The 27118-nt window shown below is 42.7% G+C and overlaps 1 protein-coding gene across 2 annotated transcripts in view; it reads right to left on the bottom strand.

Moving 5' to 3' along the window:
* The window catches only part of stimate (STIM activating enhance), a 110028-nt gene that overhangs the window by 66470 nt on the left and 16440 nt on the right, over positions 1 to 27118 (bottom strand). For both annotated transcript variants that reach the window (XM_048547516.2, XM_048547517.2), the window contains exon 2: positions 11707 to 11755. In XM_048547516.2, coding sequence (XP_048403473.1) covers positions 11707 to 11755 — 49 coding nt within the window. The remainder of the gene's footprint in view (positions 1 to 11706; positions 11756 to 27118) is intronic.

Genomic DNA, 27118 nt, shown 5'->3' with positions numbered 1-27118 from the left:
CACGCCGTTACCACTCTCTGAGTAGAGAACCTGCCTCTGACATCTGTCTTAAATCTATCACCCCTCAATTTGTAGCCAAGCCCCCTTGTACAAGCTGACGTCATCATTCTTGGAAAAAGACTCTCACTGTCCACCCTATCTAATCCTCTGATCATCTTGTATCTCTCTATTAAATCCTCTCTTAGCCTTCTTCTCTCCAATGAGAACAGACCCAAGTCCTTCAGCCTTTCTTCATAAGGCCTTCGCTCCAGACCAGGCAACATCCTGGTAAATCTCCTCTGCACCTTTTCCAATGCTTCCACATCCTTCCTGTAATGGGGCGGCCAGAACTGCATGCAATATTCCAAATGAGGCCACACTAGCATTTTGTACAGTTGCAGCAATGACATCACGGCTCCGGAACTCAATCCCTTTACCAATAAAACCTAACACACCGTAAGCCTTCTTAACAGCACTATCAACCTGGGTGGCACCTTTCAGGGATCTATGTACATGGACACCAAGATCCCTCTGTACATCTATACTACCAAGAATCTTTCCATTGACCCAGTATACTTCCTCAAAGAATTCTAACAGATTTGTTAAGCATGACCTCCCCTCAGTGAAAGCATGCTGACTTTGCCCTATTTTCCTATACACTTCCAAATATTCAACAATGTCATCCTTCACAATGGACTCTAAAATCTTACCCACGACGGAGGTTAGGCTAATCAGCCTGTAATTTTCCATCTTTTGCCTTATGCCCTTCTTAAACAAGGGTGTCACGTTAGTGATTTTCCAGTCCTCTGGGACCCTCATTGGCTCTAGTGATTCCTGAAAGGTCACCACTAACGCTTCCACTAACTCTTCAGCTATCTCCTTTAGAATTCTGGGTTGTAGTCCATCTGGTCCAGGTAATATGTCCACCTTCAGGCCAATCAGTTTTACTCATACCTTTTCCTTGGTGATGGCCATCATACTCAGCTCTGCCCCCCGACTCTTGAATTTTTGGGATTTTACTTGTGTCTTCTACCATGAAGACTGCCACAATGTAATTATTCAGTTCCTCAGCCATTTCCTTGTTCCCCACTACTATCTCTCTGCCGTCATTTCCCAGCAGCCCAATGTCCATTTTTTGCTTCGCTTTTGCCCTTTATATACCTAAAGAAACTCTTCCAGTCTTCATTTATATTACTGACTAGCTTATGAGTTATGAGTCAACCACATTGCTGTGGTTCTGGAGTCACATGTAGACCAGACCAGATAAGAATAGCAGTTTCCTTCCCTCAAGGACAGTCACCCAGATGGGCTTATCAATTGATAACAGATTAAAACATAGAACATAGAAAAGTACAGCACAGTACAGGCCCTTCGGCCCATGATGTTGTGCCGTGGAATAATCCTAATCCAAAAGTAAAATAACCTAACCTACATTCCCCTCAATTCACTGCTGTCCATGTGCACGTCCAGCAGTCGCTTAAATGTCACCAATGACTCTGCTTCCACGACTTCTACTGGCAAAGTATTCCGTGCGCTCACAACTCTCTGGGTGAAGAACCTCCCTCTGACATCTCCTCCAAACCTTCCTCCTAACACCTTAAAACTATGACCCCTCGTGGCAGTCAATCCTGTCCTAGGGAAAAGTCTCTGGCTATCGACTCTATCCATGCCTCTCATTACCTTGTACACCAGATTCATATTCATCGTTAGACTCTTAATTCCGGATATTTATTGAATTCAAATTTGCTGTGACAGGATATGAACCCAGGGCACATTAACACTCATTAGTTCCAGAATTCAATCACACCTTCGAAACTAAGTGCTTCAGATTTGGTTTGGACATTACTTAAAGCATGGTGCATTCTTGGGCCGTGGGACTGAGTCTAAGATAAAAGACACCTATTCAAAAGGAAAGGGTTGCATCTCAATCGGACAGAAATCAATGTCAACATGGGGAAATTCATGAAGATTGTTGGAAAAGGTTTGAATGAAAAAGAGAGGGAGAAGTGTTGCAGTGTGGAGGCAGACAGCCAAATCAACTCAACTTCTCTACCTCCATATGCACAACAAAGTAGAATTAAAACTTTCAAAGACCCTCAAAATGATCCCAATTGTTCATAATCAGAATTTTTGAATGACTAAGCCTAGACTTTGTGAATAATCAATTCCAGACACTGGGTTTGTAGCTGAAACAAAAGACTTTGCAATTTATTAACAATATACTACTTTTAGCAGAGCAAAATTAAGCAAATTCATTAATGTCAATGATTTGAATTTATTAACCTTCGTTTATAGCCCCGTTCACACAAAAGATAGGCAGCCACACAAACAATTAAGAGATCAGAGATAATGAGAATTGCAGATGCTGGAGAATCCAAGATAACAAAATTCCTCTGATGAAGGGTCTAGGCCCGAAACATCAGCTTTTGTGCTCCTGAGATGCTGCTTGGCCTGCTGTGTTCATCCAGCTCCACACTTTATATCTATAACAAAATGTGTGGCTGGATGAACACAGCAGGCCAAGCAGCATCTTAGGAGAAAAACTGGCAGATAACTGAAGTGGTTTCCATGATGCATTGGTCTACATACAAAAATAATTGTTTCATAGTTGATTTTCTAGAGATAATCTTGCCACCCTTTCAGCTCACTGAACAAAATTCAGCAATACTTATAACTTAGTTTCTATTCTCTAAATTTCCAACAATTGATAATGGGATGTGAGGTATGAAGATTTGACCTGGACCTTTCACATTTTTATGCTGTATGATCAATAGTCAAATTCTTTTCGAAGAAATGAAATGAATAGAACTTCTCTAACCCCTCCATCTGTTTGACCATTCTGTTTCCATCCCCCTGAAATCAACTACAGGAGAATTCCAATTACTCTGGCTTGGGCTAATCAATTGATTCTTGAATATATATTGAACTTCCTTTGTTACTTTGGTCTGTGTATCTAGGTTTAACCAATATGGGTTTTTTTTGATTGGGTCTGAATTATCTTCATCTCTATCGTGTTCGTTAATGTAGTATGCCCAAGTGTATCTTTGCAAACTTCTTTGTACTTTCTGTGCGATCACATTATATTTCTCTGTTGATCTTCCCCAGGTGTGAAAATTTAGTGTCTAAATTCTCTAAGCTTTTTCTTCCATTAGTAGGAAGTTAACTTTGGGAATGATCTATTTCCCCATGGCTCTCATCCTTTACTTGATACACTTGATACTACACCTACTTGATATGGAGATGCCGGTGTTGGACTGGGGTGGACAAAGTCAGAAGTCACACGGGACCATTTTTAAACTAGTTTGACAGCGGGGGATGGGTCTCTGAGTAAGAGAGGGGCCATCGAGAAGTCCAGGGAAAATATGATAGCCATAGAGAGCAAGTTTACTATTCAGGATAGCTGGGGGCACAGTAAAGTGAAGGAAAAGATTTCTGGTTTAAGGCGCATTTAGTTCATTGTACGACGCCTGACTGGTAAGACAGATGAACTCAGAGCATGGATTGGCTGTGGGGACTGGCATATTACAGCCATAACAAACGCAGGACTGAGAGAAGGGCAGAGCTGGCCTCTCAATGTTCCAAGATACAGAAGCAACAAGTGTGACAGAAGTACAAGTAAGTGAGGAGGGGCAGCTGCCTTTTGATAAGTGAGCACATAACAATAGCACTTAAAGATGATGTTCTTAAGAAGTCATCAAATGGGGCCAAATGCTTAGAACATAAAAACAAGAGGGTTTGGTCACTCTATGCGGACTGTATTACAGATCCCCAAACAGCCAGTGAGTACTAAAGGAGCAGACATGTAGGTAAGATTGTAGATACCTGTCAGAATAATTGAGTAGTATTGGTTGGAGATTTTAATTTTCCCCTGTATTGACTGGGCCACCCAGAATGTAAAAGGCACAGATAGGGTGGAATTTGTCAAATGTGTTCAAGGAAGTTTCCGAAACCAATATATAGACAGTCCTACTCAGGCAGGTGTAACACTGGACCCCCTCTTGGGAAACAAGGGCAGGCAACTTACTGAGGTGTCAGCTGGAGAGCACTTTGGATCCAGTAATCATAACTTTCTTAGCTTTAACATAGTTATGGAAAAAGATCAGACAGGTCTCAGGTTAGCATGCTAAACTGCAGCAGGGCCAATTTTGGGACCATCAGGCAGGATTTAGCAGAGGTTGACTGGGCGAGTCTGTTTGAAGGAAAAGGAATGACTGGCAAATGGGATGCTTTTAAAAGTGTGATATCAAGAGTCCAGGGGCAGTATGTCCCTGTTAGGGTGAAGGGAAAAGCTGGCAGGTTTAGGGATCCCTGGCTGATGAGAGATATTGAGGCTTCGCTCAGGAAAAAGAAGGTTGCACACACTGGGTTTAAGCTATCGTGCTGAATAGTGACTAGCTAAATCACTGTAAAAAATGTAGGAGCACACAAAAGAGGGAAATCATAAGAGCAAAGAGAGGGCATGACATGAATCTTGCTGACGAAGTTAGAGATAATCCCAAGAGGTTCTAAAGCTATGTTAGGAGTAAAGAGATGGCTAGGGAGAGAATAAGGCCCTTTAAAGATCAACGTGGCCATCTATGTGTGGAGCCACAGGAGATGAATATTTCTCCTCGGTGTTTACTGAGCACAGAATCATAGCAGCCAAGGAAATAAGGGAAACAAGTGGGGATGTTCTGGACCACACACATATTACCAGAGAGGAGGTACTTGCAGCCTTAGATTGCATTAAGGTGGATAAATCCCCTGGGCCTGATGAAGACCATCCTTGAACATTGTGGGAGGCTAGGGAAGAAACTGCAGCGGCCATTGCAGGATTTTTGCTTCATCTTTAGCCACTGGGGAAGTTCCAGAAGTCTGGAGGGTGGCTAATGTTATTCCATTATTTAAGGAAGTTAGCAAAGACAAGTCAGGAAACTACAGGCCAGTGAGCTTGATATCAGTGGTAAGCAAGTTATTGAAGAGGATGCTGAGGGACAGGATCAACCAACATTTGGATAGTCAAGGTCTGATTAAGGATATTCAGCATGGATTTGTGCACAAGAAGTCATGTTTGACAAATCTTTTTTGAAGAAATAACCAACAGGATGGATGAGGGTAGGGCAGTGGATTTTATTTATATGGGCTTTTAATAAAGCCTTTGACAAGGTCCAGCATGGCAGGCTAATCATGAAAGTTAGGTTGCATGGCATCCAGGGAAAGCTAGCTAATTAGATTCAAAATCCGTTCGATGGTAGGAAGCAGAGTGTGATGGTTGAATGTTGTTTCTCAGACTGGAAACCTTTGACGAGTGGTGCGCCACAAGGGTCGGTTTGTTATTTGTTATTTACATAAATGATTTGGGTAAGATTGTACAAGGCATGATTAGTAAGTTTGCGGGTGATACAAAATTAGGAGATATCATTAATACCAAGGCAGGTTATCAAAAATTACAGAGGGATCTTGATCAAATGGGGAAGTGGGCTGAGGATTGGCAAATGCTATTCAATACAGGTAAGTGTGAAGTGTTTGCATTTTGGAAAGTCAAACCAAGATAAGACTTATACAGTAAATGGTATGGTCCTAAAGAGCGTTGTGGAACAGAGGAACTTAGGAGTACAAGTACATGGTTCATTGAAAGGGGCATCACAAGTGGACAGGGTGGTGAAGAAGGCTTTGAGCATGCTGGCCTTCATTGGTTGAGGCATTAAGTATAGGAGTTGGTATGTTATGTTACAGTTGTATAAGTCGTTGGTGAGGCCGCACAGTATTGTATACAGTTTTGGTCACTCCAGTGTAGGAAAGACATAGTTAAACTGGAAAGTCTGTGAAGAAGATTTACGAGGATGTTACCAGGTCTAGTAGGCCTGAGTTATAGGGACAGGTCAGCCAGGATAGGATTTTATTCCTTTGAACATAGGAGAATGAGCAGTGACCTTATTGCGGTGTATAAAATCATGAGGAGCATAGATAGGATGAATGCATACAGTCTTTTTCCCAGAGATGGGGAATTGAAAACTAGAGGGCATAGGTTTAAGCTGAGAGGGGATACTTCTTCACATACAAAATATGGAATGCGCTGCCAGAGAAAGTGGTTGAGGCAAGTACAATAGCAACTCCGAAACACCTTGGGTCTACAGATGGCACACAGTCTATTTCAATTGATTAATCTCCAAACTACTGATATCCTGAAAAGGTTTTGACAAAATATTGACATAATCCACCAATCCCACTTCGTAATACCTTGGCTTTCATTGAACTATCTGGAGGGGAAATCAAGTCTTTCTCCAGTAAAAGTTATTATGTTGCCTCTATATCTCTTAATATTGTTATGTGTTTAGCTACCTCACCTCATCTACAGGTAGAGCCACATCTGTGGTATTATCTTTGTGTTCTCTTCTCTGACTCATTTTTACCAACTCCTACAAGTTCCATAGGTTTTCCTTGCAATTCCCAATATTCTGAATGTAAATCAGCTATGGAAAGGCTGGATAAATTCGGGTTGATTTCTTTGGAACAGAGAAGTTTGAATGGAGATCTGATAAAGGTACATAAGATTATGAGGGGCATGGACACATGAATTGCAAGGAGCTGTTCCCTTAGTCAAAAGGTCTGTAAGGGGGAATAATTTTAAAATGAAAGGTGGTAAGTTTAGAGGGGAATTGAGAAACAATTTTCACCCAGAGGGTGGAGGAGGTCTGGAACACACTGGGAAAGCAGCTGAGGCAGAAAACCTCACAACCTTTAAAAAATACTTGGATGAGCAATTACTGCGTCATAGCATCCATGGCTAAGGGTCCAGTGCAGTTAAGTGGTACTAGTATAGTTTGTAGCACAATTTTGGTAGTTCAGACTCAATGGGCTGAAGGTCCTCCTCTGTACTGTCTAATTCAAAGTCCAATATATTACAATAGAAACATTTAAGATTCCAAACATCAGCTCCACCCTCTGTAATTCCCTTCTTAATCGGAGGAGGAATTCCTGCATCATTCCCTGCTGCCCACTCTCTACCTTGAATAGCTGCCTTCATTTGGGGGGATTTCGGAAAAAAAAAAGGTTTGTGCATCTGTTCATACTTATTGGCCATTATAGCTGCTTGTCCTGTCATTGCTACCCTTGGGTCTTCTACATTTGAGTCCTATTATGGAGGCTTAAATTCATCTAAAAGGATAATTTACCTGACAGCACTGTACGTATTCTCAGCCTTTAGTGCTCCTATTCACCAATCCAAATTATTTTGCTTAATTCTCTCAAGCTCGAAACAAGTTTGCCCAAGTTGTTTCCATCGGTTCCAAACCTTGCTTGTATACTTCTGAGATCAACTCATGTGCATTTAGAATAGCCATTTTCACGTTATTATGTTGTCTAGAGCATTCCTTCAACAGGAACGATTAAATCTTGTGGCCACAGATGTGAATCCAGAATGTTACTTCCCCGGTGCCAAGGTTAGGGATGTCATGGAGTAGCTCCAGGACATCCAGAAGATGGGAGGGTGAACAGCCAATGGTTGTGGTACACTTGGTAACCTATGTTGTTTGTACCTAACGGACTAGGATCTGCAAGCTGAAGAGAGGAAGTTTGGAGATAAATTAAAATGAGGATCTCAAATGTAGTAATCTCAGAATTACTCGTTGTGCCATGTGCTGGTGACAGCAGGAATAAGAGGAAAATCAGTTGAATGCACGGCTAGAGAAATAGTGTAGCTGGGAGGGGTTTAAATTCTTGAGGCATTTGTACTGCTCTGGGGAATCTCTGATGAAGGGTCTGGGACTGAAACGTCAGTTTTTGTGCTCCTAAGATGCTGCTTGGCCTGCTGTGTTCACCCAGCTTCACACTTTGTTATCTTGGTTTCTCCAGCATCTGCAGTTTCCATCATCTCTGGCCTATACAAGCCTGGTGGATTGCACCAGGGCCAAGCTGGGAAAAATATCCTGGCGGGGCTTTTGCTAGTTCTACTGATAAGATTTTAAACTAGTATGGCAGGAGGATGAGAACCAAAATGTTGATGGGTCAGATTCAGATCAGGAAATGCAAGGCAGAACATTAGTTAGTGATGTAGTTAGCGACTCAAAGACCAAAAGAAATGAGGATTAAAATTTCCAAACGAAATTGATGGGTTTGAGCTGTTATAACAAAGATTATTACAAACAAGGCAAATGAACTAAGGGCACAGATAGATTAATGACCGAATAGTATCTTTGCTACAATGGAGGCCTATCTAAAGGAGAGGCAAAATTGGTAGAACAAAATTCCTAGATATAGAGTTTTCAGATAGAGTCGGTGACAAATGGGGTGGATAACAGCATTCATTAAAGAATCAATTACAGTTGTGAGAAGGGATGACTCTAAGTGGGTTAAAAATGTGGCTTTACGGTTTGAGCTTAGGGGCTAAAGAAAAAGGGACAGTCACACTATAAGATGCATACTTCAGATCCCCACATAATGAGATGGAGGAAGAAGACGACAAATGTAGACACATTTCTGCTTGTAGGAATGACACTGCAATCATAACTATCCCAATATCACCTAGGCTTCTAACAAGGAATACTAAGGGTGAAAAATTCATTTACTGGGTCCTGGAAAAATTTTTAAACGAGTCCAAAGACAGGAGATGCAGTTCTGGATTTAGTTTTGGGTAAAAAAGATGGGCTAATGGGTGAAGTGACAGTGAGTAATGATTTCAGGGTTAGTGACCACAATTCACTTAGATTTAGTATTATTATGGAAAAGGGCAGAGATAAATCAGGAGTTTGAAAGAAGTTTTAAACTGGGGGAAGACAAATTTTACAAAACTGCTAAGTGATTTGGCTGAGCTGGACAGAACAGGGCAGGTCTACTAAAGGATAAATCAGTGGGAAACTAGTTGGAGGTGCTAAAAAGTGAGATCCTTGGGGCATAAAGCAGACATGTCCCTCCAAAAATAAGAATGGCATTGCCACATCTAGACCCCCATGGTTGTTTTGAAAAATACAGGGTAAGATTAAACAGAAAAGGAAAGCTTATGATAGTCACCAAAAACTCAACACTGCAGATAGCCTAGAGGAGTGTGGAAAGTAAAAAAACGAAGTAAGGAAATCAAACTGAGGTCATAAAAATTATTAGCAAGCAAGGTAAAGAAATATCCAAAGATGTTTTATAAATAGCAAAAGGATACTTAAGTAAAATGGAACCGCTGAGATGAAGAAGTGAACCTGTTTGAAGATGCAGAGGATGTCGAAAGAATTTTAAATAAAGGATTGGGAGGGGTGGTTGCTGGAGAATCTGACTGAAGCAGGCAGAATCCGAAGAGGCCTGGATAGAGTGGACTAGTAGGAGACAATAGCACCTCAGGGCACAGCCTCAAAGTGAAGAGGTGATCCTTTGGACTGAGATGAGGAAAAATGTTTTCAGCCGGATGGTGATGAGTCTGTGGAATTCACTGCTGCACATAGTTGTGTGGGCCAAGTCATTGAGTGTATTTAAGACAGAGATAGATAGGCTCCTGATTAGTAAAGGGATCAAGGGTTACAAGGACAAGGCAGAAGAATCAGGTTGAGAAACATATCAGCCACGATCAAATGGCAGAGCAGACCTGCTGGGCTGAATGGCCTAATTCTGTTCTCATATCATCAGGTCTTGTATGATCACCACATCTGGATCTGTTGCTGGGGAATGAGACAGACAAAGTGGGCAACATTTGGGTAAGATAATTACTGTATCATAAAGTTTACATTTGCAATGGAAATTAGTAAGGTAAATTCTAATTTAGAATTTAAGAGGTCCAGCCAGAATACAATGGAACCAGAAACAGACAGGAAAATCTGTCATGGAACAATGGATTATTCGCTAGGAACAGATTCTTCAGGTACAAATTTAATGAAATCCAAAAAGGCAAAAGCTAAGAAAGCCAAAAACAGGGCTCCGAGGATGATGAGTGTGACAGAGATATGAAACAAAAAAAGACATGGTGCATGTCCAGTGAATTCTTGTGAAACCAGGTCAAATACAATTGGTTGAGAAGAGAGATGGAGAGGAAAATAAAACAGGCAAAGGGAAAATATGGGAACAGAATGACACCTGGTATTAATTGAAACAAAAATCTCCCACCAACAGAGGTGTTTTAGCTCCTATTAGGGACCGTTGGGACATATGCTTAGAGGCTCTGGGCAAGGCAAGAATACATAATAACTACTTTGTCAAATATCGTTTCCTAAACACCACTACAAAGTATCAGCAATGGTACAGCCAATGGAAAGTTCAAAAATTGAACAGGATACTGGACAGGCTTGACAGGGTGGACACTGAGGTTCTTGAATTCTGATGAAGGGTCAACTGACTCAAATCATTAACTCTACTTTCTTTCCACAGATGCTGCCAGGCCTGCTGCGTTTCACCAGCAATTTCTGTTTTTGTTATTGACACTGAGGGTGTTCCTCCTGGCTAGAGTTAACAACCTCAATGTGAAGGATCAATCATTTAGGACTAGGGCAACAAGTGTCTTCATTATGGATGTAAGTTTGCTTGCTGAGCTGGAAGGTTCGTTTTCAGACGTTTTGTCACCGTTCTAGGTAACGTCATCAGTGAGCCTCCGGTGAAGCGCTGGTGTTATGTTCCGCTTTCTTTTTATCTGTTTAGGCTTCCTTGGGTTGGTGATGTCATTTCCTGCGTTGGTGATGTCATTTCCTGTTCTTTTTCTCAGACGGTGGTAGACGGGCTCCAAATCAATCTGTTTGTTGATGGAGTTCCGTTGGAATGCCATGCTTCTAGGAATTCTCGTGCGTGTCTCTGTTTGGCCTGTCCTAGGATGGATGTGTTGTCCCAATCAAAGTGGTGTCCTTCCTCAGCTGCATGTAAGGATACTAGTGATAGTGGGTCATGTCTTTTTGTGGCTAGTTGATGTTCATGTATCCTGGTGGCTAGCTTTCTGCCTGTTTGTCCAATGTAGTGCTTGTCACAGTTCTTGCAAGGTATTTCGGAAATGATGTTCATTTTGCTTGTTGTCTGTATAGGGTCTTTTAAGTTCCTTAGCTGCTATTTTAGTGTGTTGGTGGGTTCGTGGACTCCCATGATGTCAAGAGGTCCGAGTAGTCTGGCAGTCATTTCCGAAATACCTTGTAAGAACTGTGACAAACACTACATTGGACAAACAGGCAGAAAGCTAGCCACCAGGATTCCTAGAAGCATGGCATTCCAACCCGAACTCCATCAACAAACACATTGATTTGGAGCCCATCTACCACCCTCTGTGAAAAAGAACAGGAAATGGCATCACCAACACAGGAAATGACATCACTAACCCAAGGAAACCTAAACAGATAAATAGAAAGCGGGACATAACACCAGTGCTTGACCGGAGGCTCAATGATGATGTTACCTAGAATGGTGACGAAATGTCTGAAAACAAACCTTCCAGCTCAGCGAGCAAACTTATATCCAGAACCTCAACCTGAGCTACAAATCTTCTCAAAACTCGCTGATTTCTTCATTAGATTATTAGGTATTAAAAGGGAATGAAGTCCTCGGTTAGTCACAATTGTATTAAATGTTGGGGGAGGCTTAATGGGCTTAATTGACTACTCCTGTTCTTATGTTCTTAAGTGACCATTCCACACCACAACTAATGAATAAGAATCAGAGATAATGGAAAGGGTCTAGGCCCAAAACGTCAGCTTTCGTGCTCCTGAGATGCTGTTTGGCCTGCTGTGTTCACCCAGCCTCACACTTTGTTATAATGAATAAGAATGGTTATTTGAGTAACATTTCAATACTCGCCATATCTTCCATGGTCGCCTCTCGTACTTTGGTTCTCGGAAACGTTTCACTGCAAGAAACAAAGCAATATATAAATTTAAAACTTGATTCACTCTAAATTTCTCCATCAATTCAATAAATTCTGATCATTTTGGTCCAACCAGTCCATATCAGTGTGAATATTCCATTTACAGCTCTTCCAATGTTTCTTGTTTAAATTTACCATGATAACCATCAATTCCCTTCTCCTGTGTATGCTTAAATAACTTCTTAACTGCATCTGTACTGTTCATTTTTTCTGGTACCAAGTTACACAATTTTGGGCGAGCAAGTTTATTATGAACTTCCTGTTGGATTTCTTGCGACCATCTTGTATTGACGGCCTCTCAGTTATGTTGTTCCCAAGCTGAAACATTTCTGCATTGACTATCTTATGTAATTCAAAAACCAGTACTTAAAAATGACCAAGTTAAGTGGGAAGATTCAACATGATTTTGTTGAAAGGAAATCATGCTTAACAAATTTAACAGAATTCTTTGAGAAATCATGTGGTTGCACAGTATTCAGATTTCTTGAAGGCACTTGATCAGAAGCCTCAAAGATTAATGTGCAGAGCTAATGGTGTCGAGTGTAATCCTAGAGGGGAGAGGGTGGGTTGTAGTAATATCACTGGATTAATAACCCAGAGCCCTCGACTAATGTTCTGGGGACACAGGTTCAATTGCCACCATTGCAGATGGTGAAATTTGATTTCAACAAAATTCTGGAAATAAATGCTCGTCTAATGGTGACCATCGGGCTCATACATAATGGTATTATCACTGGTTTGTTAAACCAGAGACCCAGTAATATTCTGGGATCCCGAGTTCAAATCCCGCCGCGGTAGATGGTCTACTTTGAATTAAATAGATATCCAGAATTAATAATCTAATGATGACCATGAATCCATAGTCAATTGTTGCAAAAACCCATTTGGTTCACTAATGTCCTTTAGGGAAGGAAACTGTCATCCTTACGTGGTCTGGCCTACATGTGACTCCAGACCCACAACAATGTAGCTCACTCTTAACAGCCCTCTGGGCAATTAGGGATGGGTGATAAATGCTGCCCAGCCAGTAATGCCCTCATCCCATGAATGAACAAAGAAAAAAAATGCAGCAACACAAAGATAGATATGAAAATATGATTAGAAAACAACAAAAGAGGTTAGCAGATGAATACAGACAGATTGCGTGAGGAGAATAAAATCTGGAATACTGTGAGAAAATGTGATATTTTTGGCAGAAAGCATAAAACAGTAGTGTAATACTTAAATGGAAAACAGCTGCAGATATCTGAGGCACACAGGTATGTAGGTGTTCCCATTCATGAGTTATTAAAAGTCAGTATGCAGGTATACCATGTAATCAAGAAGGCCAAACAGATACTAACTTTTATTCAAGAAAAATTGAATGTAAGTGTTATGCTTATATACAGGGCATCAATGTAACTATATTTAAATAGAGTACGTTTCAATCCCCTTATTTGACAAAGGATATAAGTACATTGGAGACAGCTCGGTGAAGTTTACTAGATAGATATCTGAAATGATTATCTTATGATGATGAGGTAGGCTCAAGTATTTCTCACTTGCTTGTTAGACTGACTGCAACTGAATCCATCCCTCATACTCTTAATCTTCTCCTTCTCACTTCCCAACATTTGGAATGACCAATAGTTGGAACTACAAAGACAGTGATCAGGAATCTTCATCACCCAGGTCTCAGATGTGCGTACAGTCTACACCATCAGGGAAATCTGTTATCCCAGAATATAAGAGGGAGTCAGGACCCAGTTGGCATTCACAGTTATACCCAGCTACAGTGATACTACTTGTAGTAAACCATATTCGGTTGGATTTTTAAGTCTGTTCCATATATAGTAGTAGCTAGGAGCCAAATGATCATTTGTTTTGCCATTCTTTGCTGCAAGCATGTCATGTTATTTCCAAGTTGGAGAAGCAAAAGATCTGGTTAACATCATTGTTTTAATAAACTCTCTAAAAGTACATGATGTTTTCCACCACGTAAAACATGTGCAGCAAAGCTTGAGGCAGATGCCTAGTCAATGTTTTTAACTGATCTTAGCCAGAGCACTGTCGACAAGGAAATCTCAAACCTCACCCTCCTGATCATCACTGAACTACTCTTGGTTGAAGCATGTGTGAGTGCAGTACTGAATTCTCAAAAACAAATGGTGTTCACAGGTAAAGATCCAATCTACGTGCTAGTGAGGCAAGGAATACGGAGAGAGAGGAGTTGAACACGTGGCTACAGGGATGGTGCAGGAGGGAGGATTTTGGATTCTTCGATAATTGGGGCTCTTTCTGGGGTAGGTGGGACCTCTACAAGCAGGATGGTCTTCACCTGAACCAGAGGGGTATCGATATCCTGGGGGGGAAATTTGCTAAGGCTATTCAGGTGGGTTTAAACTAATTCAGCAGGGGGATGGGCACCAAAATTGTAGTTCGACTATAGAAAAGGTTGAGAATAGGGTGGTCCGAAATAAAGTTTCAGGGAAGCAAGATGGCACCGGCAAGCAAAAAGTTGGTTTGAAGTGTGTTTACTTCAATGCCAGGAGCGTCCGGAATAAGGTGGGTGAACTTGCAGCATGGGTTACTACCTGGGACTTCAATGTTGTGGCCATTTCGGAGACATGGATAGAGCAGGGACAGGAATGGTTGTCGCAGGTTCCGGGATTTAGATGTTTCAGTAAGAACAGAGAAGATGGTAAAAGGGGTGGAGGTGTGGCATTGTTGGTCAAGGACAGTATTACAGTTGCAGAAAGGATGTTTGGGGACTTGTCAACTGAGGTAGTATGGACTGAGGTTAGAAACAGGAAAGGAGAGGTCACCCTGTTGGGAGTTTTCTATAGGCCTCCGAATAGTTCCAGAGATGTAGAGGAAAGGATAGCAAAGATGGTTCTCGATAGGAGTGAGAGAGTCGGGGTAGTTGTCATGGGGGACTTCAACTTTCTAAATATTGACTGGGAACATGATAGTTCGAGTACTATAGATGAGTCAGTTTTTGTCCAGTGTGTGCAGGAGGGCTTCCTGACACAGCATGTAGATAGGCCAACAAGGGGCGAAGCAACATTAGATTTGGTACTCGGTAATGAGCCTGGCCAGGTGTTAGATTTGGAAGTAGGTGAGCACTTTGGTGATAGCGATCACAATTCTGTTATGTTTACTTTAGTGATGGAAAGGGATAGGTGTATACCACTGGGCAAGAGTTATAGCTGGGGGAAAGGCAATTACGATGAGATTAGGCAAGATTTAGGGAGCATAGGATGGGGAAGGAAACTGCAGGGGATGGGCATATTAGAAATGTGGAGCTTATTCAAGGAAAAGCTCCTGTGTGTCCTAGATAAGTATGTACCTGTCAGGCAGGGAGGAAGCTGTAGAGTGCAGGAGCCATGGTTTACGAAGGAGGTGGAATCTCTGGTCAAGAGGAAGAAGAAGGCTTATGTCAGGATGAGATGTGAAGGCTCAGTTAGGGCACTTGAGGGCTACAAGGTAGCCAGGAAAGACCGAAAGAGAGAGCTCAGAAGAGCCAGGAGGGGACATGAGAAGTTGTTGGCTGATAGGATCAGGGTAAACCCTAAGGCTTTCTATAGGTGTTTAAGGAATAAAAGAATGACGAAAGTAAGATTAGGCCCAATCAAGGATAGTAGTGGTAAGTTGTGTGTGGAGTCAAATGAGATAGGGGAAGCACTAAATGAATATTTTTCAACAGTATTCACTCTAGAAAACGACAATGTTGTTGAGGAGAATACTGAGATACAGGTTACTAGACTAGGTGGGATTGAGGTTCACAAGGAAGAGGTATTAGAAATCCTTCAGAGGGTGAAGATAGATAGGTCCCCTGGGCCGGATGGGATTTATCCTCGGATCCTCTGGGAAGCCAGGGAGGAGATTGCTGAGCCTTTGGCATTGATCTTTAACTCGTCATTGTCTACAGGAATAGTGCCAGACGACTGAAGGATAGCAAATGTGGTTCCCCTGTTCAAGAAGGGGAGTACAGACAACCCTGGTAATTATAGACCAGTGAGCCTTACATCAGTTGTTGGTAAAGTGTTGGAAAAGGTTATAAGGGAAAGGATTTATAATCATCTAGAAAAGAATAAATTGATTAGGGATAGTCAGCACGGTTTTGTGAAGGGAAGGTCGTGCCTCACAAACCTTATTGAGTTCTTTGAGAAGGTGGCCAAACAGGTAGATGAGAGTAAACCAGTTGATGTGGTGTATATGGATTTCAGCAAGGCGTTTGATAAGGTTCCCCACAATAGGCTATTGTACAAAATCCGGAGGAATGGAATTGTGGGAGATATAGCAGTTTGGATCGGAAATTGGCTTGCTGAAAGAAGACAGAGGGTGGTAGTTGATGGGAAATGTTCATCCTGGAGACCAGTTACTCGTGGTGTACCGCAAGGGTCAGCGTTGGGTCCACTGCTGTTTGTCATTTTTATAAATGACCTGGATGAGGGCGTAGAAGGATGGGTTAGTAAATTTGCAGACGACACTAAGGTCAGTGGAGTTGTGGATAGTGACGAAGGATGCTGTAGGTTGCAGAGAGACATAGATAAGCTGCAGAGCTAGGCTGAGAGGTGGCAAATGGAGTTTAATGCAGATAAGTGTGAGGTGATGCATTTTGGTAGGAGTAACCAGAAGGCAAAATACTGGGCTAATGGTAAGATTCTTAGTAGTGTAGATGAGCAGAGAGATCTCGGTGTCCATGGACACAGATCCTTGAAAGTTGCCACCCAGGTTGACAGGGTTGTTAAGAAGGCATACAGTGTTTTAGCTTTTAGTAATAGAGGGATCGAGTTCCAGAACCAAGAGGTTATGGTGAAGCTGTACAAAACTGGTGCACCCGCACTTGGAGTATTGTGTACAGTTCTGGTCACCACATTATAAGAAGGATGTGGAAGCTTTGGAAAGGGTGCAGAGGAGATTTACTAGGATGTTGCCTGGTATGGAGGGAAGGTCTTACAAGGAAAGGCTGAGGGACTTGAGGCTGTTTTCATTAGAGAGAAGAAGGTTGAGAGGTGACTTAATTGAAATATATAAAATAATCAGAGGGTTAGATAGGGTGAATAGGGAGAGCCTTTTTCCTAGGATGGTGACGGCGAGCACGAGGGGGCATAGCTTTAAATTGAGGGGTGAAAGATATAGGACAGATGTCAGAGGTAGTTTCTTTACTCAGAGTAGTAAGGGAATGGAACGCTTTGCCTGCAACGGTAGTAGATTCGCCAACTTTAGGTACATTTAAGTCGTCATTGGACAAGCATATGGACGTACATGGAATAGTGTAGGTTAGATGGGCTTTATATCGGTATGACAGGTTGGCACAACATCGAGGGCCGAAGGGCCTGTACTGTGCTGTAATGTTCTATGTTCTATGTACATGTGACTTGCCCAGTTTCTACAGGTCCCACCTCCCCCATGATAACAAAGTGTGGAGCTGGATGAACATAGCAGTCCAAGAAGCATCTTCGGAGCACAAAAGCTGATGTTTCGGGCCTGATGGTCCCAATGGTCCATGAATTTGGAACCCTCCCCCAGGGTCCCAGAGGACTCAAGAATGGCCAATTTTGTTCCGACATTTAAGATGAGAGATAATCCAGGAAATTACAAGGTGAGCATGATGTCACTGGAATGGAAATTATTGGAGAAGATTATCAGGGTGAGTATTTACTCACATTTGGAAAAATAAGATTTATTAGAAATAGGCGGCATGGTTTTGTGTGGGGAGGTTGTATCTCATAATTTGAGTTTTAAGAGCAAGAGTAAAAGATAATTGATGAGGGCAAGTCAGGGCAGTGGATGTTCTCTACATAGACTTTAGTACGGCCTTGCACAAGGTCCCTCATGACATTCTGATACAGAGGTGAATTCACATAGGATCTGCAGTAAGCTGGCTACAGCTGGATACCTCACTTAGTCATAGAGTCCTACAGCATGGAGACAGGTCCTTCAGCCCAAACTGGTCTATGATTACCAAAATGTCATCCATGCTAACCCTATTTCCCTGCACTTTGCCCATATTCTTCTGAACCTTTCCTAGCCATGTATTTGTCCAAATGCCTTTTAAGTGTTATTAATGTATCCACCTCAACCACTCCCACTGGCAGCTCATTTCATATGCATACCACCCTCTGTGTAAAAATGTTACCCCTCAGGTTCCCATGTATTCTTTCCCCTCTCAGACTCCTACACTCTAAAGAAAAAAGACCCAGGCTGTCCAACCCCCTCCCTATAACTCAGTCCCTTGAGTCCTGGCAACATCCTTAGAAATCTCCTCTGCACTCTTTCTAGTTTAATGACATCCCTTCTACAGCAAGGTGACCAAAACTGAACACAGTACTGCAAGTGAGGCTTCACCAATGTCCTGCATAATTGCAACATGGCTTCCTAACAATCTATACTCGATCCTCTGACTGAAAGTGTGTGCCAAAAGCCTTCTTCACTGCCCTGTTTACCTGTGACTCCACTTTCAGAGAAACATTCACCTGAGCTCCAAGGTCCCTCTGTTCCACTAAACTTCTTGAGGCCATACCATTCACCACGAAACTCCTACCTTGATTTGGGTAACTTTAACTGGTTTAGTCATAAAATACAGCGTAGAAGTGGAAGGGTGTTTTTCTGACTGGACAGCTATGGTCAATGGTGTCCCACAGGGATTGGTGCTTGTTTGTTTCATACAGATATAAATATGTTTGTGGACAACATAAAGATATGGGGAGCTGTAGTTAGTGAGGAGGATTGCCAAAGGATACAGCAAGATATGGATAGGTTGAAGGCTTGGGCGGAGAAATGGCAGATGGAATTTAATCTGGACAAAGGTGAGGTCATGCATTTTGGAAGGTCTAATGCAAGAGGGAAGTATACAGTAATTGGTAGAACCCCTAGTAGCATCAACATACATAAGGATCTAGGCAGTCAAGTCCATAGCTCCCTAAAAGTGACAACATAAATGGATAACACGGTCAAGATGATGTGACATGCTCGCCCTCATCGGTCGGAGCATAAAGTATAAAAATTGGCACTTCATACTGCAGTTGCACAGAACTTTAGTTAGACCATTATTGGAATACAGTTCTGGTCACCACACTACCAGAAGGATATGGAGGCTTTGAAGAAGGTACAGAAAAGGTCTACCAGGATGTTGTTTAGTCTAGAAAATATTCACGTAAGAAGTGAAACAGAAACAGAAGTTGCTCAAGTCTGATAGCGTCTATGGGGAGAAGTCAGTGGATCTGAAACATTCACTTTGAGTTCTCTCCACAGATGCTGCACGACTTGCTGAGATATTCCAGCAATTTTTGTCTTTGTTTCAGATTTCCAGCATCTGCAGTTCTTTCGAGTTATTTTTAAGCTTTGAGCAGAGTTTGGACAAACTTGTTTTTCCCATGAACGTCAGAGGCTCAGGGATGATGTAATAAAACTTTACAAGATTATGAGAGGCATGGATAGTCAGTCTTTTCTCCAGGGTAGAAATGTCAGTTGCTAGGGGATACAGGTTTTAGGTAAAAAAGGAAAACTTAAAAGGAGATGTGAAAGGCAAGATTTTTATTTTAAATATAGAGAGTGGTAAGTGCCTAGAATGTGCTGCCAGAGGAGATGGTAGTAAACTTTAAGAAGCATCTTGACAGGTAGATGAATAAGTAGGGAATCGAGGGATATGAACCACATAGAGGTAAAAGGTTTAAGGTTCTTGAAGATTTGTAGCTTGGGTTCTGGGTGAGGTTGTTGGCTTGCTCACTGAGCTGGCTGGTTATAGTTCAGATGTTTTTCACCATGCTATGTAACACCATCAGCGCAGCTTTCTACTCTAAGCAGTTCTACTCTGCTCAGTACTTTTATGATCCAGTCTGTTGAGGTGTTTTGCATCATTTCCAGTTCTTTCTTGCAAGCATTTGTATATGGGGTCTAATTCCATGTTTATTCATTGCATTATGGGTTGGGAAACAGGCCTCTAGAAATTCCCGTGCATGTCTACGGTTGGCTTGTGCCAGGATGGTCATGTTGTTCCAATTAAAATGATGGCCTTCGTTAGCCAAGTGTACTGAAGTGAGGGAAAGTTTGTTGTGCCGTTTTGCTGCTAGCTGATGTTCGTGTATCCAGGTGGCTTGTTTCCTTCCGGTCTGGTTAATGTGATATTTTTGCCAGTCCTGGTGAGAATCTGAAATTTGGATACAGGATGTAAGTTTGCTCGCTGAGCTGGAAGGTTCGTTTTCAGACGTTTCGTCACCATTCTAGGTAACATCATCAGTGAGCCTCTGGTAAAGCGCTGGTGTTACGTTCCGCTTTCTATTTATGGGTTTAGGTTTCCTCGGGTTGGTGATGTAATTTCCCGTGTCAATGTCATTTCCTGTGTTGGTGATATCATTTCCTGTTCTTTTTCTCAGAGGGTGGTAGATGGACTCCAAATCAATTTGCTTGTTGATGGATGTAGTGTAGAATGGTGACGAAACGTCTGAAAACGAACCCTCCAGCTCAGCGAGCAAACTTACATCCAGAACCTCAACCGGAGTTACAAATCTTCTCAAAATTTGGATACAGACTAGGCTAGAATAAGGAAGCTCATGACCTGTGCCTATGTGACTAGTTGCAGCTAGGAGCAACTGCCTTAGTAACTTAGGTGGTAACAAGATGGCTTCTCAATGCAAGTTAACACAACAAAATGGCTTCTAGGCTACGAACTGTTAATTCTGCTAGAGCTGCATAAATAACTAACCCTCAGACTGTCGCAAAGAAAGATTAGCAGACAATGCGCCTTTCAGAATACAGCAGTAACTTGATAAGATAGAGAAGTACTAACTGCTTTAACTGACCTTCAAGTGCAGGTGCAGCAGCATTATATAGTGAGATAAAAGTAACCCAAGCGTTGTGACATAAGTTGTTTACCAGTTAACATCACTGGACCTAGTAACTGTCAATGAAGCAATATCATATGTTGACTGGTAATTGTTTGAATGTACTGTGCGATCACGCCCTGTACCCTGCTTTAAGAAAAGTATAAAAATGTCTTTGTATTAAGCTGTTGTGTGCAGCTCCTCTGAGGATTACAGAAGTGCTCAACTTCTGCGTTTCCGATTTTCTGTACCTGGCTGTATGAAGAAATAAAGAGTAATGCCTTAAACAGCCAGACCAACTGTGAGTGCTCATTAATCGATCGCGGAACCGAGAGACCTCGCCGGGGGTCTGTGGAATGGTATTTTGTACATTACATTGGTCCTGCATGGGGGCCTTTAGTCCTTGTGTGAGTGTCTGTCGTAGTGTAACTGTGGGCTAGTGCACTATCCTAATTTGTAGTGGTTGTAAGAGTCTCGTTGTCAGTTCTGATATGCTCTTGACATACAGTATTGTGGCCAGTGTATTCGGCCGTATTGTGTCCTCTTGGTGTTGTCTGTCTAATAGGTATCTGTGGATGAAGTTGTTGGGATACCATTCATTACGCATTCTGAAGTATATGGCATGAGCTACCAGAGGAAGTAGTAGATGCAGGTAAAATTACAACATTTAAGACTTTTGGACAGGTACATGGACAGGAAAGGTTTAGGGAGAATAGCGGCCAAATGCAAGCAAATGGTACTGACTCGGTTTAGGAAAACTAATCAACATGAGTGAGTCGGGCTGAAGGCCCATTCTTGTGTTGTGTGACCCTATGATGGATTTCCATATCTGTAATAGCAATTAAGCCACCGCATTGTCAAATTTGATCTCAATCAGATTAAAAGAATATGCACACCAGATTCATTCATTAACAAGGAAGTACTATTTATTATAATCAAACTGATTGTAACATGAACCCTAACTCATCCTCTATGATGAGAGCCCAGTAAATCATTACAAAAGATAAGGCTGAAATATTCGTAATAATTTTCAGCCAGAAACGCTGAGTGGAAAATACATCTCAGCCTCCTCCAGTGGTCCCCAGCATCACAGGTTCAAGTCTTCTGCCAAAAAGTCACATGGAGTGAATTATAAAAGAAACAGATGTAGGCATTGGATACTGCAAAGACTATGGACCCTGACATAATTCCAGCAATAGAACTGAAGACTCTGGCTCCAGAAATTAACACATCCTAATCAACTGTTCTAGTACAGTTACAACACTGGCATCTATCCATCAATGTGGAAAATTGTCCATTTACATCTGTACACAAAAATCCAGACTAATCTATCCTGGCTGATTTCTGCCCCAGTCATGGAAATTCACAGCGCAGAGAAAGGCTCTTCAGCCCATGTCCACACTAGTCAAAAGCAATCACTTAACTACTCTAAGTGATAATGGGAACTGCAGGTGCTGGAGAATCCAAGATAATAAAATGTGAGGCTGGATGAACACAGCAGGCCCAGCAGCATCTCAGGAGGCATAGGCAGGAAGAACACCCCCTCCCCCCCCAAAAGCTGACATTTCGGGCCTAGACCTCTCTGATGAAGGGTCTAGGCCCGAAACGTCAGCTTTTGTGCTCCTGAGATGCTGCTGGGCCTGCTGTGTTCATCCAGCCTCACATTTTATTAACTTAGCTACTCTAATCCTACTTTCCAGCACTTGGTCCATAATCTTGTATGCCTTGGCATCACAAGTGCACATCTAAGCATTTCCTAAATGTCATGACGGTCTCTGCCTCTACAAATTTTACATGCAGTGAGTTCCAGAATGCCACTATTCTCTGGATGTAAAAGCTTTTCCTCACATCTCCTTTAGACCTGCCCCTTACCTTAAATCTATTCTGCCTGGTCCAGGATTCCTCCATCAAGCCTGAGATGGGGGGGAGGGGGTGTTCTTCCTGCCTATGCCTCAATTTTAAACACCTTAAAATCACGCCCCCCCTCTCAATCTAAGGAAAACGGCCCAGGTCTGTCCAATCTCTTTCTGTGCCTGTGCTGGAAAGTTTCAGTTAACATCATTGTAATCTCCTATGCACCCTCTCCAATGCTATTGCATCCCTCCTATAACGCGGACTCCAGAACTGATAATACTCAAGCTGCAGCCTCACCAACATTTTATCTGGTTCCAGCATAATGTTTCTGCTCTGTACCTTGGTTAATAAAGGCAAATAATGTATGCCCAAGTGCATCACCTCATACTTATCCAGACTGAATTCCATTTGCCATTATCAGGCCAGCTCATCTGACAAGTCCATCTAAGACTATCCCCTGCCTTCCTCACTTGATCAAGAGTACATGTGACTCGACACCCACAGAAATGCAGTTGACTCAACTGCCCTCTGAAATGGCCCAAAGCATTCAGTTGTATCAATCTCAACGAAATGAAACTGGACAGACCACTTGGCATAGGCCTAGGTACCAGAAGGTAGGTGACTAAAACATCCCTGTCAATCTTGCAAAGTCCTCCTGACTAACATCTGGAAGCTACTGTGAAAACTGGGAGAGGTACCTTATAGAATAAGCAAAAGCCCGACAGTCAAACTTACAGAATCATACCTTACAGACAATGTCCTCGACACTGCCATCACAATCCCGAGATATGTTCTGTCCAACTGGCAGGACAGACTCAACACAGATGGCAGCACAGTAGTAAACAAACAGTCAGGAGGGAAGTTCTCAACATTGGCAGCGGACCCCAACTCTCATTGCTTCAGGTTAAACTTGGCCAAGGAAAACTCCTGCTAATTACAATTGACCGTCCTCCCTTGGCTGATGAATCAGTTCTCCTCCATGTTGAGCAACACTTGGAGGAAGCACTGAGGTTGGTAAGATTGCAAAAGATACATTTAGTAAGTGACCCCAATGTCCACCATCAAGAGTGGCTTGGCAACAGCACAACTAATTGAGCTGGTTGAGTCCTGGTTGGAGGATGAGGGAGGCAATGGCCAAGTATTATCGTTGGGCTGTTAATCCAGAGATGCAGATAACGTTGTGGGGATCCAGGTTTGAATCTCGCCACGGCAGATGGTAGAATTTGAATTCAACAAATATCTGGAATTAAAAGTATAAGATGACCATGAAGTCATTATCAACTGAAGGAAAAGCCCATCTGGTTCACTAATGCACTTTAGGAAAGGAAACTGCAATTCTTATCTGGTCTAGCCTACATTTGACTCCAGATCCACAGCGTATGTGGTTGACTCTTCACTGCTCTCTAGGCTTTTAGGGACGGGCAATAAAAGTTGCCTAGCCAGCGATGCCCTCATCTCATGTATGAATAAAGAACAAAGATCTCTACCAAACTTCTAATTCCTCCGGCCACAGGGGAAGCACCAGAGTAGATTAGAATGGAGTAGCAATTTATCCTCACTTGCATTTCTACAAAAGGAAGTGAAACGTCTTATAAGGCACCAGGCCACAGCACCTGTATTAATGACAGAAGTCATAGATAAGAAGAATAAAGTAAAAAATTAAGATAGAGTTCATCTCGGATCAATTTCAGACCACAGTTAAGACGATAAATGCTGCAATACCCAGAAGCAACCACTAAATTAGACCTCCACACCGATGAGATCTTAATGCTGGGACAAGACTGCCAAACCTGGAGACCGCCATGTCAAGCTGAGATTCCCATGCTAATCCAAGACTGCCCCTCCAGGATGAGGCCAACACAACAGGAGACTGCTGCGCCAAGCAGAGACCACCACACTGGGCTGGAAGCCTCCTCTTTGCTGGACCTGGGCCGGGAGAAGATGCCTTCCGAAGTTAAAATAAGATAATAAACAGAGGCATCAAGAGAAAGCGGAGAAATAAAAAGTAGTAAAAAGAAAGGAGCCTGCAAGCTGTGCTGCTACATCACCACCATATATCTAATGTGGTTCCACTTTTCAAGAAGGGTGACAGAGACAAATCAGGATATTAGACTCACAGTGAGTCTCATGTCAGTGGTAGGGAAACTCGGAGAAAATTCTGAAGGACCAAATTAATACGCACTTGGAAAGGCCTGGGTTAATTACAGATAGTCAGCATGTCTTTGTCAGAGAGATAGCATACCTAACAAATTTGTTTGAAGTCTTGAACATGTATGGATGAGGGATGTTCAGTTGATGTAGTTTATACGGATTTTTTGCAAAGCTTTTGACGAGGTCCCACATGGGAAACGGATTGAAAAGGTTAATGCACATGGAACTGAGGGAGACTTGGCAAGATAGATCAGGAACTGGCTTAGCAATAACACACAAAGGATAGTGATAGAAAGGTGTTCGAGTGCCCAGAGGCTGGTGTCTGTTGGTGCAACACAATGATTGGTACTGGGCATATAGTGTCATACGTGCACACACCTTCTCTCTCTCTCTCTCTCTCACACACACACACACACACACACACACACACACACAGCACACACACACACACAGCACACACACACACACAGCACACACACACACACAGCACACACACACACACAGTTCTCACAGTTCTCACAGTGGACTCCATTCGAGCAAGGTCCTGAATTTTGCAATGTGCATCCAAGCCAGTTTCAGGAAACAGCTTGCGGATAGTCCAGCTACAGGAGAGGGCATATTGGATCTAGTATTGGCTAATGAGCCTGGCCAGGTGACTGACCTTTCAGTGAGACAGCATTTCAGAAACAGTGATCACAACTCCTGTTAAGTTTTAAGATAGCTAAGAACAAGGATAAGTTAGGACCCTGTGGGAAAGTACGAAATTGGGAGAAGGTAAATTGTCTCAGCATTTGGCAAGAACAAGGGAGTATTAATTGGGAGGAGCTGTTGTCAGCCAAGTCCACATTTGACATGTGGACACTGTTTAAAGACCTGCTTGGGAGAGTCCCAGTAAGGAGGAAGGATGACAATGACAAGGTAAAGGACTCTTGGATAGTAAGGCGAGGTTGTGAATTTAGTCAAAAGGAAAAAAAAGACGCAAATGCAGGGTTTAGGAAGCTAAAATTGGACAGGGCCCATGAGGAACATAAAGAACTCAAGCAGGAATTAGTAAAGCAAGAAGGGGCCATGAAATGACTTTGGCAACTATGCATTCTATACATATATTAAAAACAAGAGGATAACTAGGGATAAGGTAGGACCACTCAAGGATAAAGAAGAGAACTTGTGCTTGGAGACACAGGATTTTGGTGCAATCCTAAAGCAGTACTTTGCATTGGTATTCACCCAGGAGAAGGCTACACAGGCTAGTGAGATTTGGAGCAGGTTAATGTGTTAGGGCAGTGATAATGGGAACTGCAGATGCTGGAGAATCCAAGATAATGAAATGTGAGGCTGGATGAACACAGCAGGCCCAGCAGCATCTCAGGAGCACAAAAGCTGACGTTTCGGGCCTAGACCCTTCATCAGAGAAGGGGATGGGGTGAGGGTTCTCGAATAAATAGGGAGAGAGGGGGAGGCGGACCGAAGATGGAGAGAAAAGAAGATAGGTGGAGAGGAGAGTGTAGGTGGGGAGGTAGGGAGGGGATAGGTCAGTCCAGGGAAGACGGACAGGTCAAGGAGGTGGGATGAGGTTGGTAGGTAGGAGATGGAGGTGCGGCTTGGGGTGGGAAGAAGGGATGGGTGAGAGGAAGAACAGGTTAGGGAGGCAGAGACAGGTTGGACTGGTTTTGGGATACAGTGGGTGGAGGGGAAGAGCTGGGCTGGTTGTGTGGTGCAGTGGGGGGATGGGACGAACTGGGCTGGTTTTGGGATGCAGTGGGGGAAGGGGAGATTTTGAAGCTGGTGAAGTCCACATTGATACCATTGGGCTGCAGGGTTCCCAAGCGGAATATGAGTTGCTGTTCCTGCAACCTTCGGGTGGCATCATTGTGGCACTGCAGGAGGCCCATGATGGACATGTCATCTAAAGAATGGGAGGGGGAGTGGAAATGGTTTGCGAGTTAAAAGGAAGAAAGATGCTTATGTGAGGTTCAGAAAACAAGATACAGAAAAGAGGGAAACAAGTTGTCCAGGAACTTGGATGAGGAGGTTGAGGGTTGGGTTAGTATGTTTGCTGATGACGCAAAGATTGTAGGTGCCGTTGATAGTATTGAGGGCTATTGCAGGCTTCAGCAAGACATTGGCAATATGCAGAGCCGGGCTGAGAAATGGCAGACGGAGTTCAACCTGGATAAATGCAAAGTGATGCATTTTGGAAGGTCGAACTTAAATGCTGACTATAGGATTAAAGGCAGGATTCTCGGCAGTGTGGAGGAACAGCGGGATCTTGGTGTTCAAGTGCATAGCTCTCTCAAAATTGCCACCCGGTTGGATAAGGTTGTTAAGAAAGCATATGGTGTTTTGGCTTTCATTAACAGGGGGATTGAGTTTAAGAGCCGTGAGGTTTTGCTGCAGCTCTACAAAACCCTGGTGAGACCACACTTGGAATATTGTGTCCAGTTCTGGTCGCCCTATTATAGGAAAGATGTGGAGGCTTTGGAGAGGGTGCAAAGGAGGTTTACCAGGATGCTGCCTGGACTGGAGGGCTTGT

This window comes from Stegostoma tigrinum, chromosome 11 (assembly GCF_030684315.1).
Source record: "Stegostoma tigrinum isolate sSteTig4 chromosome 11, sSteTig4.hap1, whole genome shotgun sequence".
Classification (NCBI taxonomy): domain Eukaryota; kingdom Metazoa; phylum Chordata; class Chondrichthyes; order Orectolobiformes; family Stegostomatidae; genus Stegostoma; species Stegostoma tigrinum.
The sequence above is the reverse complement of the archived record's forward strand: the minus strand, read 5'-3'. Positions and strand labels throughout refer to the sequence as shown.